Consider the following 12,105-nt stretch of genomic DNA (forward strand, 5'->3'; position numbering starts at 1 on the left):
ATTACTTCTTCAAAATACTAAAGAATATGGGACACCGGAAAGCGAGCACTTCGCCAAAAGAAGCGAAGATTTGAAATTTTACATTGCTTAATAACCAGGCATTCTTGGGGACCTTGGTTAAAAATATTGTCCTAGAAAAGGTTCTTTAAGGAACCAAAACGAGCCATTCCCCAGTTGAAAATTACACCAATTCATCCAATTCCTTGAGCAGTACATTTTGAAAGCTCAAATCAGAAGTAGGCTGTTTGGTGAGATAAGTAGCATCAATTCCACTACAAGTTATACCCTTCAAAAAAATAAGGGGCTAATGAAATATCAGGAAAATCCATCAAATTTTCTACATGATTTCGTTACAAAAAACCTCCGAAAAGTTTATTTGAACATCTACATCAAAATTTTCTATACCCACAGCTCTTACCAAGCGGTATGATTCACTGTGGTTTCCTAATCCTCCCCCCTTTATATTCCAAATTTCTCTGTACATACAGGCAGAATAATTTTTCGGGCTCTTACACAGTTGTATTTTTCATTAGCATTCATGCACATCGTGTACTCTTTTACATTCGCACCAATAAATGCCCACATGCACGCACAGTTTAATCATCACCTGAAATCAAAACAGAACCAAACTGAAAAATATTTGAATCCCTCCTGAAAACAGAAGTCGCTTTCTCTGCCCGATCTGCTCATACCATGGGAAGGCAGCACAGAGAGATGTTTCACAAACAGGAAGCCGGGACGCTGCAAGCCAAGAGCCCTCAAACCCACCACGTCACACAATGGCATTTTTTGCTCTTGCCTATACAAGCAATAGACTTTTTCTTTCTCTTTTTTTTTTTTTTTTAAATCATGACTTAAGCTGCACAATCATGTACATTGAGGCTATTTTCAGGGAACTTTGTTAGGGAATGCGCAGGAACTCAAAGGGCCTGTTTAGATGTGCTTTGGAGTTGCTGAATGACAGATATTTAACTCTGCAAACAGGAATACATTATATCGCTCGAGGACTGGGATCCAACACCCTACGCTGCTTCGAGCAAAATGCACTGGTCTGCGTGCCCGTTCAAGAATTTCAGAGGTCTTGAAAGGGATGAAATTGTATACTACATCGAGTGTGCAGGCATTCCTGAAAGCACATACCTTCGCATAACACATCCCCTGTTCTTTGAGCTCTGAGGTCCTTCAAAAACCCATGCGCACAGCAAAGCACATGATACTTCAAACATAGTCACGCAATGTAAACTGAATAGATACTCAAACATATGTATCTGTGCTAGAATGTTTTGTGTACAGAGACTGCAGGCACCTATGTACATTGGAAGAACTTAGTGTGTAATTATATCTCTCTACCTCCTTACCATGCAAATACTCAGTTAAACTCCCTTTCATGATTGCTACCACATCGAGTGGCTACTTCCCAAGTGCATTTCTGACAACATCCTAGGGAAATAATAGCCCTGTTTGCTAAGCCCGAGGTGCTCTGTCTGTGTTCCTGCTAAGCCACTCTTACTTATGTTAAGTATCTTGAAGAGCAAAACCTCCTGGGAGCAGGGCTGTCCAGCGGGTTCAGAATCCACGGGAGGAACAGTCTGACAATGAAATTCAAGAGAACCTCTTCTGTTGTTGCCTACCATCAACGTAATCCGAAAATTATAGTCCACAAAGCTATTTTAAACAATTACATACAGACTGGAGCTGTATATGTTAAACAGAGTTTACAAAGTGGCTTGAATACCATAGAGCTGAAGACTGAGTGAGACCTCTGTGAAAGCCTCCAAGAAACGTTACTGAGCATTACCAAGTTTCTTTCTTTCATTTAGTAGATCCTCTGGACTACGACTATACTCTGCAAAAATTCTAAAACTGGTCCCTTTTCATCTCAAGGGTTGATCCCCACGTGCGTGTGTGACAATGCCCTTTAACATCGGTGATTAATTAGAAAATATTCACTGACTATAAACATTCAACGTTGCACCAGCAACCGACAGTGCTGAACGAATTTCAGACAGATACAAGATACTGAAGGCAAAAGCGTCTGGACACCTCAGTGGACAACCGAAGCCTGGTCCAAAGGGCCAGGGGAATGACAGCTATTTCACATGTCAGTGGAAGATATTTCATGTCACAGCCGTTGATGTAGAACCGTCGTGGTGTTCAATACCCTTAGGAGATCTGTTTTTCTCCAAGTAATGCTTTCAATTTTTCAAAAATGGAATTCACAAACATTAATAAGACCAAAGGAAGTGCTTAAAAGCAGGCGTGTCATTTAAAAGACTATTTCAGCATCTGTTACCACTTAATTGGCTTGCCTGCTCACAGTAGGAGCATCGAGTCTATCTTCTGCAAGCCTCGTTTGCGTGTGTTAAATCCAAACACCATCCAATTGAATCACATTAGAAGTATGTGCGTACATAAATATCTCTACAACTGAACTGGTAACCTATGAGATACCATATAAATAAATACTAATAAGTAATTAATTTAAAGGTTTTTCTCTTTTTTTAAAAAAATATTTTTTAAATAGAATGGAAAGTAAAAATCTTCAGCTTCTGCCTTAACAACTGAAGGGTGCATTTAAAAATCCTCCACCGCAAGATAAGACACCACTGTCACGCAGCCCTGCTGCCATCTGCCCTCCTCAAAGGCTGAGCAGAACGAGCTCATGCCTGCCTGCAACTTATCACCGAGACAGACCCTTAGAAAGATCCGTGAGGCCTCCGAGGCTCGCTCTCCCCTCTTCACATCTTGTGTTAGAAACCAAAACACTGATCCTCTCCCCACCACGAAACAGATGGAGGGAAGATGAGGGGACGGCAAGCCCGTTAAATCCAGAAGAAGAAGAAGGATGGCCCCTTGCGCAACAGTGTGTACCTTGTCCCTGCCTGCGGGCATCCCTGGAGCATCATAGGAAAGGGATGTTTTGATTAACATATGCCGCAATAAACCTAAACAATATATTGGTGCTTAGAAAGTTCTCAGCAAGAGCTTAAAACAAAGCAGGAAACGTACTGAAACCTTAAACACGACTTGGCTAAATAAGCTCCCGCCTTACCCCTGGCCCTGTAACATGTATGGTATTACAGACCGCTGCTCTTCGATTCATCTCTGAGCGCTGGATTCTCGGTGAAAAAGCAGTTAATTGAAAACTAGGCAAAACATAAGGAATTCGAATCACTCCCAAATTTATTTTTCATTATTCTAAATTCACCTGTGATGGCAATTCTGTGCCAGTTTCTCTAGGGCCAAAGGATCAAAGGTTTTGGAAGAAAGCACTTCTTTACTATCCTTAATTCTCATTGACTTTATACCACTCTTGCATTAACAGGCATTTTAACCAACTGGAAAAAAAATGGAGAACATAGTGGCTCAGAGAGTCTTCCACCACCTTTAATAAAATCCCCAAATTTCTTGGTGAGTCTCAATTAAGAACAGTGGAAAATCAATTATCTAAGAAAGATATTTATGTTGTCTTGACTGAAATTCAGTTTCTCCTGTTTCTTCTGCTGTCCTTGATACCGACCTAGCGGGCCTTAAATATAATCTTTGCGTAAACTAACAACATTTCACTACTTTAACCAGTGTCATAACCATACAATTTTCAAGTCTCAGATTAGATTTTCAGAGATGTATTAAAACTGCTCAATCTCACCCCACTGGAATAATGTTTGAATTTTTCTGCCAACTACACTTTAGCATTTCTGTACTGGCTCAAAGCTGGGATATCTTTCAAATTTAATTTCAGCTTAGTTTCTTGAATTTGGAAACATGTTCTGGCTATGACCTCATCATCCCTGTATACATGTTAATTTCTTAAGACTTCAAATACTGTCAGACACTCGGCTTGAACACAGATTTCACGGCAAAATTTCCTTGACTTTTGTCATTCAAAATTTCATGAATTTTATGGTCTTTAAAGACAACACCCGAAACATTCTTCTTTTTTTTTCTTTTCCTTTTGCAATATAGATATTAATAATGTTATGGTAGTGGAAGTTTTCAAATCATCTCAATTTTCTAATTTTCTTTTACACAATGAAGAAGAGAATTTCTGGAACTGAAACTTGTACCTTGTTAATAATGCCATCATTTATATTTGTTATTTGGTGCATTTGAACTAATGGAAGAAGTCACTCTTTGTTCCCATGTCATTATAACATCAGCTGTTACCTTCTCACCCCACGTGACATTTGGGTTTTCTTGGAGATCAACAGTTGAAAATTTTCAGTTGAAAACGTAGATGTTGGGGCAATTGCGACTAGAAGCGCAGACAGACAGGACACACTTGATTTTTCCAGCAGTTTACAGAGAAGAGCCAAGTAAACCAATCTTCCAACTTCAACAGATTAAGATGAGCAGTAAGCATTAAGGGCTTTAAAAATGTAATGCTAGCTCAACTTTCCTGAGTTGCAATTCACTAAACATAAAAAGTAATTTCCCCATTTTACCAAAGTTCAAGGTTTATAACACCTGGCAGGACGAAATCCTGGGTGAAAAGCTAGAGAACTTAAAAAGGTTGACCCTGATGGTAGAACTGGCAAGTCTGAATAATTGTGGATTAAAGATGACAGCAAAGACCTCTGCTCACAAAAATACTGTGACCATCACATAAGGTATGAAAATTATCCACGCTGAAACCCTCTGAAAAATGCATTTTGGTAACATACAGCAAAATCAAACCCCGGTTCTATCACTGTTCTGGTTCACCCAGTAAACACATCAGGTTTATTCCCCACATCTCCAGCAATTGTGAAAAAAGGTGGCACCGGCTGAATCATAAAGATAAGCCCAGTACCACTTACCCATACCAGAAGCGGGGATCACTGGATATACAGTGGTTGAGATTCCGGTGTGCCAATGCCTTCTTCTTATTTAAGACAAATTCTTGTAATTTCATCTTTACTTCTGTGCTTGCCACTGCACCTGAAAAGTCAGAAATAAAAAAGGGTATTTAATCACTTCACATACTTTAAAGAAGTTAAATTTCTAAAAAGATTCAGAATTAAATCTTTGATTTCCAGTCCAAAGGAAGAACTTTTCCTTCAAAGAGAAAAGAACAAAGCATCTCCAGTAAGAAGCTCTCCTCTTTTTTTTTTTTTTTTGCCTTTAGCTTTGCATATAATCACAACTTATGTTTGAAAACAGAGATTTAATCAGAGATTTATCATTTCACTACAAAAGATTTCTGAAGAGGATTTTTACACTTGCATAAAAGTACACTTAGAATAAAGCACTTGTACTAGGTATTCCAGCTTTCCTTTAATCAAAGGTATTTAAGAAAAAGGGTCTTGTGTACACTCAAGTTTTTAAATGTCACATCTGCAAGCAGAAGGGGAATGAGACGAATGTCTCATATGTAGATTTTGTCTTGAAAACTCTTGTAAATAGGGACCTCTTTGTTCAAAAGTATCTGTGTACAATAAGACCTACATAATATTCCAATTCATTTACAAGTGTGCAATCTATTTCTTCAAATAGAAAATCTAACATTTAAAGAAGAAAGTCAGTAATTTTGTAGCGTAGAGCTAAAATGTCAACTGTGTAATTTCTAATCATTATTTCCTCTACAATAGAGACCAGTCTGTTTTGCTGCGATGATGGATTAAAATTATCATTTGGTTGACAGAACAGATTCGCAGGCAGAGTTCCTGATGGAGTAATGCATAGAAAGTTTGGCAAGCAGAACATGTGGAAAATGATGGTTCATCTATACCACGGCATAAAGCAAGAATTCCAAAGGAAAATAACTGGGCTACAAGAAAATGAAAAGGCCAGGAAAACTGTCTGCTCTACTGGGATTAAAAACTTAAAATACGACAGGGTGATCTTTTGTCTCCTGGATCCTACTCAACAATGACATTTGACAGACTGGGGAAACAATTTTTTTACCTCCACAAGAGAAGAAAACTGCAATATTTCTATAAAGCACTGCCTGAAGATGTAATACTGTTCAACCACTGAAGACACATTAAAAAGCTTGAAAATTCACCTTTTTGGAGCCCTGCATTTCTCACTAGCTCTACAAACATAGGTTTGGTGTGTAGCCCAACGGGAAGTTCAACTGAGGAGCTGGAGATAAATTCATATGAGTGTAGCAAGCCACATGGCTAGACCAGAATAGGTGACAAATTCATGCTGAAAGGCCTTCTCTATCCGAAAAGTGTCATCTTTAATCTATTAGCATCTTTAAAATAATCAAACATGGCTGTATTCTGTCAGTTTTGGATAAATCTGACATTATTTAGAAGACTTGAAGCTAAACATTTTTGGATCTTGAGGTTTACAAAAGCTCCCCTGGCATGTCTTCCTCCTTAATTAGAAGCTGAAAGGCCCCAAATATGCCTAACAAGATACAAGCGTGTAGGCTTCCCCTTCCCTGGGCAACACCGGAGCCACGGACCAAGCTGTCACACAAGACCTTCTGACCATTGCTAAGCTTTTGACCCTTGAATTGAATGATCGAAAGAAAAAAAAAACCAAAAACCCATCTAACTCACTTTTCATATACCATACTGAGCGATTTTTGGACCCAGTCACATTGTTACAGGCAGAAGCACTGCACAACATCCAGTAAAGAAGTTAAAGAGGACTCCAAAGGCAGAAAGGGACAACCTGTCACATACGCGATAGTATACAGCATGCAGGGGTATAAGCAAAGAGGACAAGAGCAGAAGTCAGACACTAAAAGCCCATACGTATGGAATAAGTCCACAGGCAGGAAGCAAGACACTCAACCCCAATGGAAGCAAAAGGCGCGGCAGAGTAAAAGGAGGATGAGAGAGAAGGAACTGGAGAGCAAGACCCATGCAGAAGCCCTGGCTGGGGGAGCAGCTGTGCACGGCGGGGAAAACCAAGCTGTGAGCTGGCCTATTCATTCTGGAGGGCCTGAGTGTTTAAGAGGAACAGGGAGCAAAGACCAGATCAACTGATAAGACTGCAAACAGGAGAGAGCCACAGTGAGCAAAGTACTGCAGACAGGATGGCTCTAAAGAGCCAAAAGACTGAGCCAGGTTACTACCGCAGAGACAAAAACAAGTTACATATTGTCCCAGGATCAAACAGCATCCGAATATAGGATAAGGCAGGGGTAGTGGGAAGAGAATAAGGGAGGGCAGAAGCAGGACCAGGCTCTTGCGGAAGGAGGAGGCTGCACAACGCAAGAGCAGAGGAGCAGAACAAATGGAAATTAACAGGAGAAAACCCTTGATGATAGCGTGAGCTGGTCACAGCTGGCCAACTTGTAGGAGAAAGTCCAAGACAAGCCACAGACCAACGCTGCCAAGCAGCAAGGGCTTGAACGGTCCATGCCCAGAAGTGTCCGGGAACACCGATGCACAGGACCGGTTCTAGGTTCAATCCTAACAGTGGAAAGACAGGACGACCAACTATCGCTCCTTATCCTGCGCAAAAACCACCTTTCCTTTCATACACATTTTCCCTCCTTTCGTGGAAGTCATGCTTTTGATCAAAAGCTTTATGATGGCAGATATCAGCTCATGAGGGACAGGTTAAGGCTCCCGAGATGAGAACACAAGGAGCTGATATTATGTTAATCTAAACCAATTTGTGATTTGCCTTCTAAAAGGTACAAAATAATATATTTTGGCTTACAGTGATGGAAGAAGGAGGAAGAATAAACTCTACTCTACATCTATTACGCACGCTTCATATTTCAGATCAGGACAATTTTAGCTGTGTTGCGCTTAGCAAAATTTTCTGATGTGAGAAAAATAACTTAAGTATTCTTAAGAGCTGAAGTGCTATAATGATTATACACCATAGTACTTCTTAAATAAAAAAGTAATTTAAAAATAAAACTGTAGCCATGGGAACAGGATCTTCAACTTAACATCCCCAAATTCTGTTTTTTTCCACTACACCTATGTGTTTCATCCAAAAGGTGCTTCGATGATTTTGCCATTTTACAGAGATTCAGGCATTTTTATTTATTTGCAAATTACTTTCACGTAAATAGCCAGATATCAATTTCGCAGAGAGGCTCAGCAAAACATTGACACAATATTAACAGTTGATGAGAACAGCAGGGTGAAGCGGAAATGCTTCTAGCTTTCATCCAGTTCGAACCGCCTGCCTTTACTTCGGAAAATAACACAAAGAAGCCGGAGGACAACGGAAAGCATTGCATGTGGCAGCCAACTGGGCACCAGAGTAGGCAACCTGCATTATCATCACCTTTCCTCACTCCTGAATGTTAAACTGCTGCTTTTAAGTACATTCTGATCCTTTGGTCTTTCTCCTAAAAGACCTTTCGCTCCTTAAAATGAGCGAAACCCAAACCAAACACACACAGACACGCTGGACCTCCTACGATCTGCTTTGCGAAGGTATTGGGGTAGGTCTGTGCATTCCCTCATTTTGGCTGCAGCCTAAACTCTGCCATTGCAAGATGCACATGCAGGGAATGGGGAATTCAACCTTCAGATAATTTTCTTTAGACTCCTAGACCCCAGTCCTTTCCTACTAGAAGAATTCTTCTTGGAGCTTTATCTTGTTCCTGGTCCCCAGACAGCACCCCATCTCCTGGTACCCTTCAGCCCTCTCTGCTTCTACCATCACAGGCTTCTTTATTTCCTTTGAAATGAAGACCTAACGAGTTGATAGTACAACTTGGTGAGGTATTTGTCCTCCCATTCACTTCTAAAAGAAACCCGAACAAGCAACCAAAGTGTCTTTGATAAGGGAATTTGTCAGGCCATAATCATTTTACTGAATCTCGTGAAGTGCATAATGACACGTGGGAAAGCCAACCACAATCTGTAACCTCATGAAAGAAGTACTTTCTGAATGAAAACACTTTAAAGCTAAGAACTGAGAACTCGGCTACATCTTAAAAGAGTGAAATTAAGTAGAAGAAATGCAGTGTGCATCTGGTGTATTTTATGGGCTTAATATTCTGCCTCCATTAGGAACGCTGCCAAAAATACTTCAAAAAATGTTAAATCAAGTAGAGAGACGATACGCTTCCTTTTGAAAAACGCTAAAATGGCATTTAGTAAGACAAAAATGAAGATAAAGCATAGAACTAAATCTCTCTCTCACCCTCAATACCTCCTAACAGTTTACATAAGCTCCCTGTGCAGCCGAGCTCTGTAGAGAGGCTATCATGAAGGTTTCTCCAGCTTTATAAAGCTGCTTTATGGCTTTCATTCATCTGCTCTACCTGTCATCACTGAAACAAGTGCGCTTTCGCTACTTACTCTCTTTTCCTTTCTCTTTGTTTTTTAGCTGCTGAAGTTTCTGCTCTCGGTGCTGCTTCTCCAGCTCCTGCTCCTGTCGGTGCTGCTCCAACTTCCTCTGGTGCTCCAACAGCTCCTGCTGATGCTTCATTGCCAGCATCTCCTGCTGCTGCTGCGGAGAAGGGACGAGGGGAAAAAGAGCAAATTAACAGTCAGACTTCCCAGTGCTAAACCAGAAGCTGCTATCAGGTGACAATAACGTTGCTTAGTTCATAGCAATAGGAAAAATGGCATTTTTCTTGTCTAGAGGCTCCTGCACTAAGACTCACAGTCACTTCGTGCAACCCCATTTCTAGTTCAGGACAGCACTTATGCTAAACCATAGGCACTACATGCTCCAGGCTTCAGGGCACCGTCTGTTTACAAGCACAGGCATCCTGTTCAGAAAGCACCTAATTTGAGAAAGCGACAAAAAGCTTCCGCCCAAATAGGCGCTTCCCCAACCACTTTGCTGCTGGCAAAGGGTGCAGCTGGGTCCCCCGCTTCTGCTCCACGAGCTGTCTGCTGCCACCACTGCCCTGCCGGAGCCTGGTGCCCGGATCCTGGGCCGAGACAGTGCAAACCACTGCTCCAGCTGGACCTTCATTTTTCTCTCCTTCATCTGTTCCAAGGAAAACCCCATTAGGATGCTTTAATTACGAATACTCGTACGTTCACCACATACAAACCCTATGCTGAGGGAATACTGTTGAGCTCACCAAGTCAGGCGCTCACAGCAAAATACGCCATCATCAAGGCGGGCTTTGCAAGACCAGTTCAGGTCCCTTGCGTGTATAATTTTTTGAATAAGCCTTTAATTATATGACTTTGCACTCTTATTTCCCTAACAGTCCTTCCCTCTCTCTGTGTATATAGAGGAGTTCCCATGGACTGGGACAACTATCTCTTTTTAACGTCATCAAACGCTGGTCACTTCCCATCTGCCCTGCAAACCTGACACCCCAAGCTAAATGCAAAAGCACTAGCTGCCTTGTGGGCATGATCACCACCCATTTCTGAGGCTAATTATAAAAGAACTGATTCAGTATTAAAAAAAATTCCAATAATCTCTCAAGGAAGGATTTACCCCAGCCCTCTCGACTCACATAGTCATGGGAAAAACTGAGACACAGGCTGCCTAATTAAGGTCAAGATTTGCAAAGCTTTCATCAAATGGGATGTTCAAGACTTGAAGCACCAAAGGTTCCTGCCCCCGTCCACTGTGCAAGTCCCCCCTTGGGTTTCCAAATCCCAGCACCTGGAAGATATGCGTGGACACACCAACCTCTTGGGAAACATGAGGTGGATCTCCCCAGCCCAGAGCATCCTTTTGGGGTCCGGGGGGATTCCCCGAGGGATTGGAGGCGGCGGTTTGATCCGCTGGGCCCTGGGGCGGTACCTGTCAGTGCTCAGAGAACACCCCGTGTCTTGACAGCCAGCCAGGAGCAAGCCGGGCTGTGGAAAAGCAGATGACAAATGACAAGTCTCAGCAGCTTGCAGCTTGCCTAGGTGTGAATGGATCTCCATGGGGCTTGCAAAAGGCGCTTCCCCTGGCACAGAGCTTCTCCCTTGAGTTCCACTGAAAATTGCTTTTTCTTAAAAAAAAGCTCAAACTAAGATTTACCACCTCCCAGTTTCATTTGCACCCTCTCCAGCAAGATACATGCTAAAGCCAACTACTCGTGCTGCTCCGATTACGCTTGCAAACCCCCCTGAACGCAGGAGCACGCCGGCTCCCCGCCGCCCCGATCGCCTTACGCCCGCCCCGCACTCTTTACGTTGGCAGCTTATAAACTAGCAGATTGATTTTAAGCTGGCAACCTTAACCTTCAAAACCCTTACCGCTCTGGCGATAGATGAGGCTTCTCCAAGGCTGGATTTAATGGGTGCCTGTGCTCAGATACCACCCACCGCTGCAGGGTCACAAAATCCTCTACGTGGAACGGGACCCGGCCAAGCCGTGGCTATTAAGAGGGGGAACCTGCTCCCTCCAAAAACATGTCTCACTCCATCCTTCTCCAAACCCTGACAGCACGTGTGTACACAGGACTCCCACCCCACGTACACTGATTTTGCGTTCTCCTTTTGCACGTTTTTCTATTTACGCTTTTGACAGCAATTTCTTATTTTAATTTGTGGTACTGTACATTTGTACTATCCAATGTTTCAGCCGTGGATACACTATATACGGTACACCTAAAATTATACAATGCTATATAAAGATGCAAAAAAATTAATGTAAGAGGTACTTTACAATCTGCCTGGCTATCTGCTGGAAACTCTTGATGAAGGAGTCCCTGCTGCTGCCGGTTCCAAGCAGGCAGACTGTTGTAAAACACCGAACCCCAGTTAGCAGAATTTGCGGTGATTGCACCTATGTTTCCTTTCCTAATTCTATTGAATTTTATGTAAACAACAAAAAACCCCAGACTCTAAAAACCGACAAAAGGAAAAAACAAAAAAACCTAGAGAAAACTAGTTATTTTTGTTTTATAATTAAGCAGCAGCTTCCACTAACACATCTCCATTTGGAGAAAGAGTATCTTTTCAGACTTCCAACAAGTCCACCACATGGTGGGCTTTTATAACCTAGCCATAGAAAGTATGCAAATGAACAATATTTAATGCACAATATGTTAAAACAGGTTTTGTTATTTTTATGAAATCAGGAGCCTTTTCTCTCCATCTGCAGTCTCCTAGGCTTTGCACGCTATGCTTCCTGCAATGGTTTACATACATTAGGATGCTTTAGAAGGAACTGTGCTTTCATTGACATCTGTAGTGAAATGTAAATGAAAAGACCAATTTGTATCTGGATAGCTTATAGAAGTTTCATTAGAGATGTATTGTTTCCGCTGATTTTGACCTCAGT

At 41.7% G+C, this 12,105-nt stretch overlaps 1 protein-coding gene across 10 annotated transcripts in view; it reads right to left on the reverse strand.

Moving 5' to 3' along the window:
* The window catches only part of HDAC4 (histone deacetylase 4), a 277,372-nt gene that overhangs the window by 112,860 nt on the left and 152,407 nt on the right, over positions 1-12,105 (reverse strand). For 6 of the 10 annotated variants that reach the window (XR_012044288.1, XM_072874160.1, XM_072874157.1 and 3 more), the window contains exons 5-6: positions 9,216-9,366; positions 4,800-4,920 (exon numbers count right to left, since the gene is read on the reverse strand). Coding sequence is in view for 9 of the 10 variants with exons in the window: in XM_072874160.1 (XP_072730261.1) it covers positions 4,800-4,920; positions 9,216-9,366 (272 nt within the window). In the remaining variant the exon portion in view is untranslated. The remainder of the gene's footprint in view (positions 1-4,799; positions 4,921-9,215; positions 9,367-12,105) is intronic. The other 4 variants (XM_072874161.1, XM_072874155.1, XM_072874158.1 and 1 more) reach the window with 2 other exon arrangements.

The sequence above is a fragment of the Ciconia boyciana genome, chromosome 10 (assembly GCF_034638445.1).
Source record: "Ciconia boyciana chromosome 10, ASM3463844v1, whole genome shotgun sequence".
NCBI lineage: Eukaryota > Metazoa > Chordata > Aves > Ciconiiformes > Ciconiidae > Ciconia > Ciconia boyciana.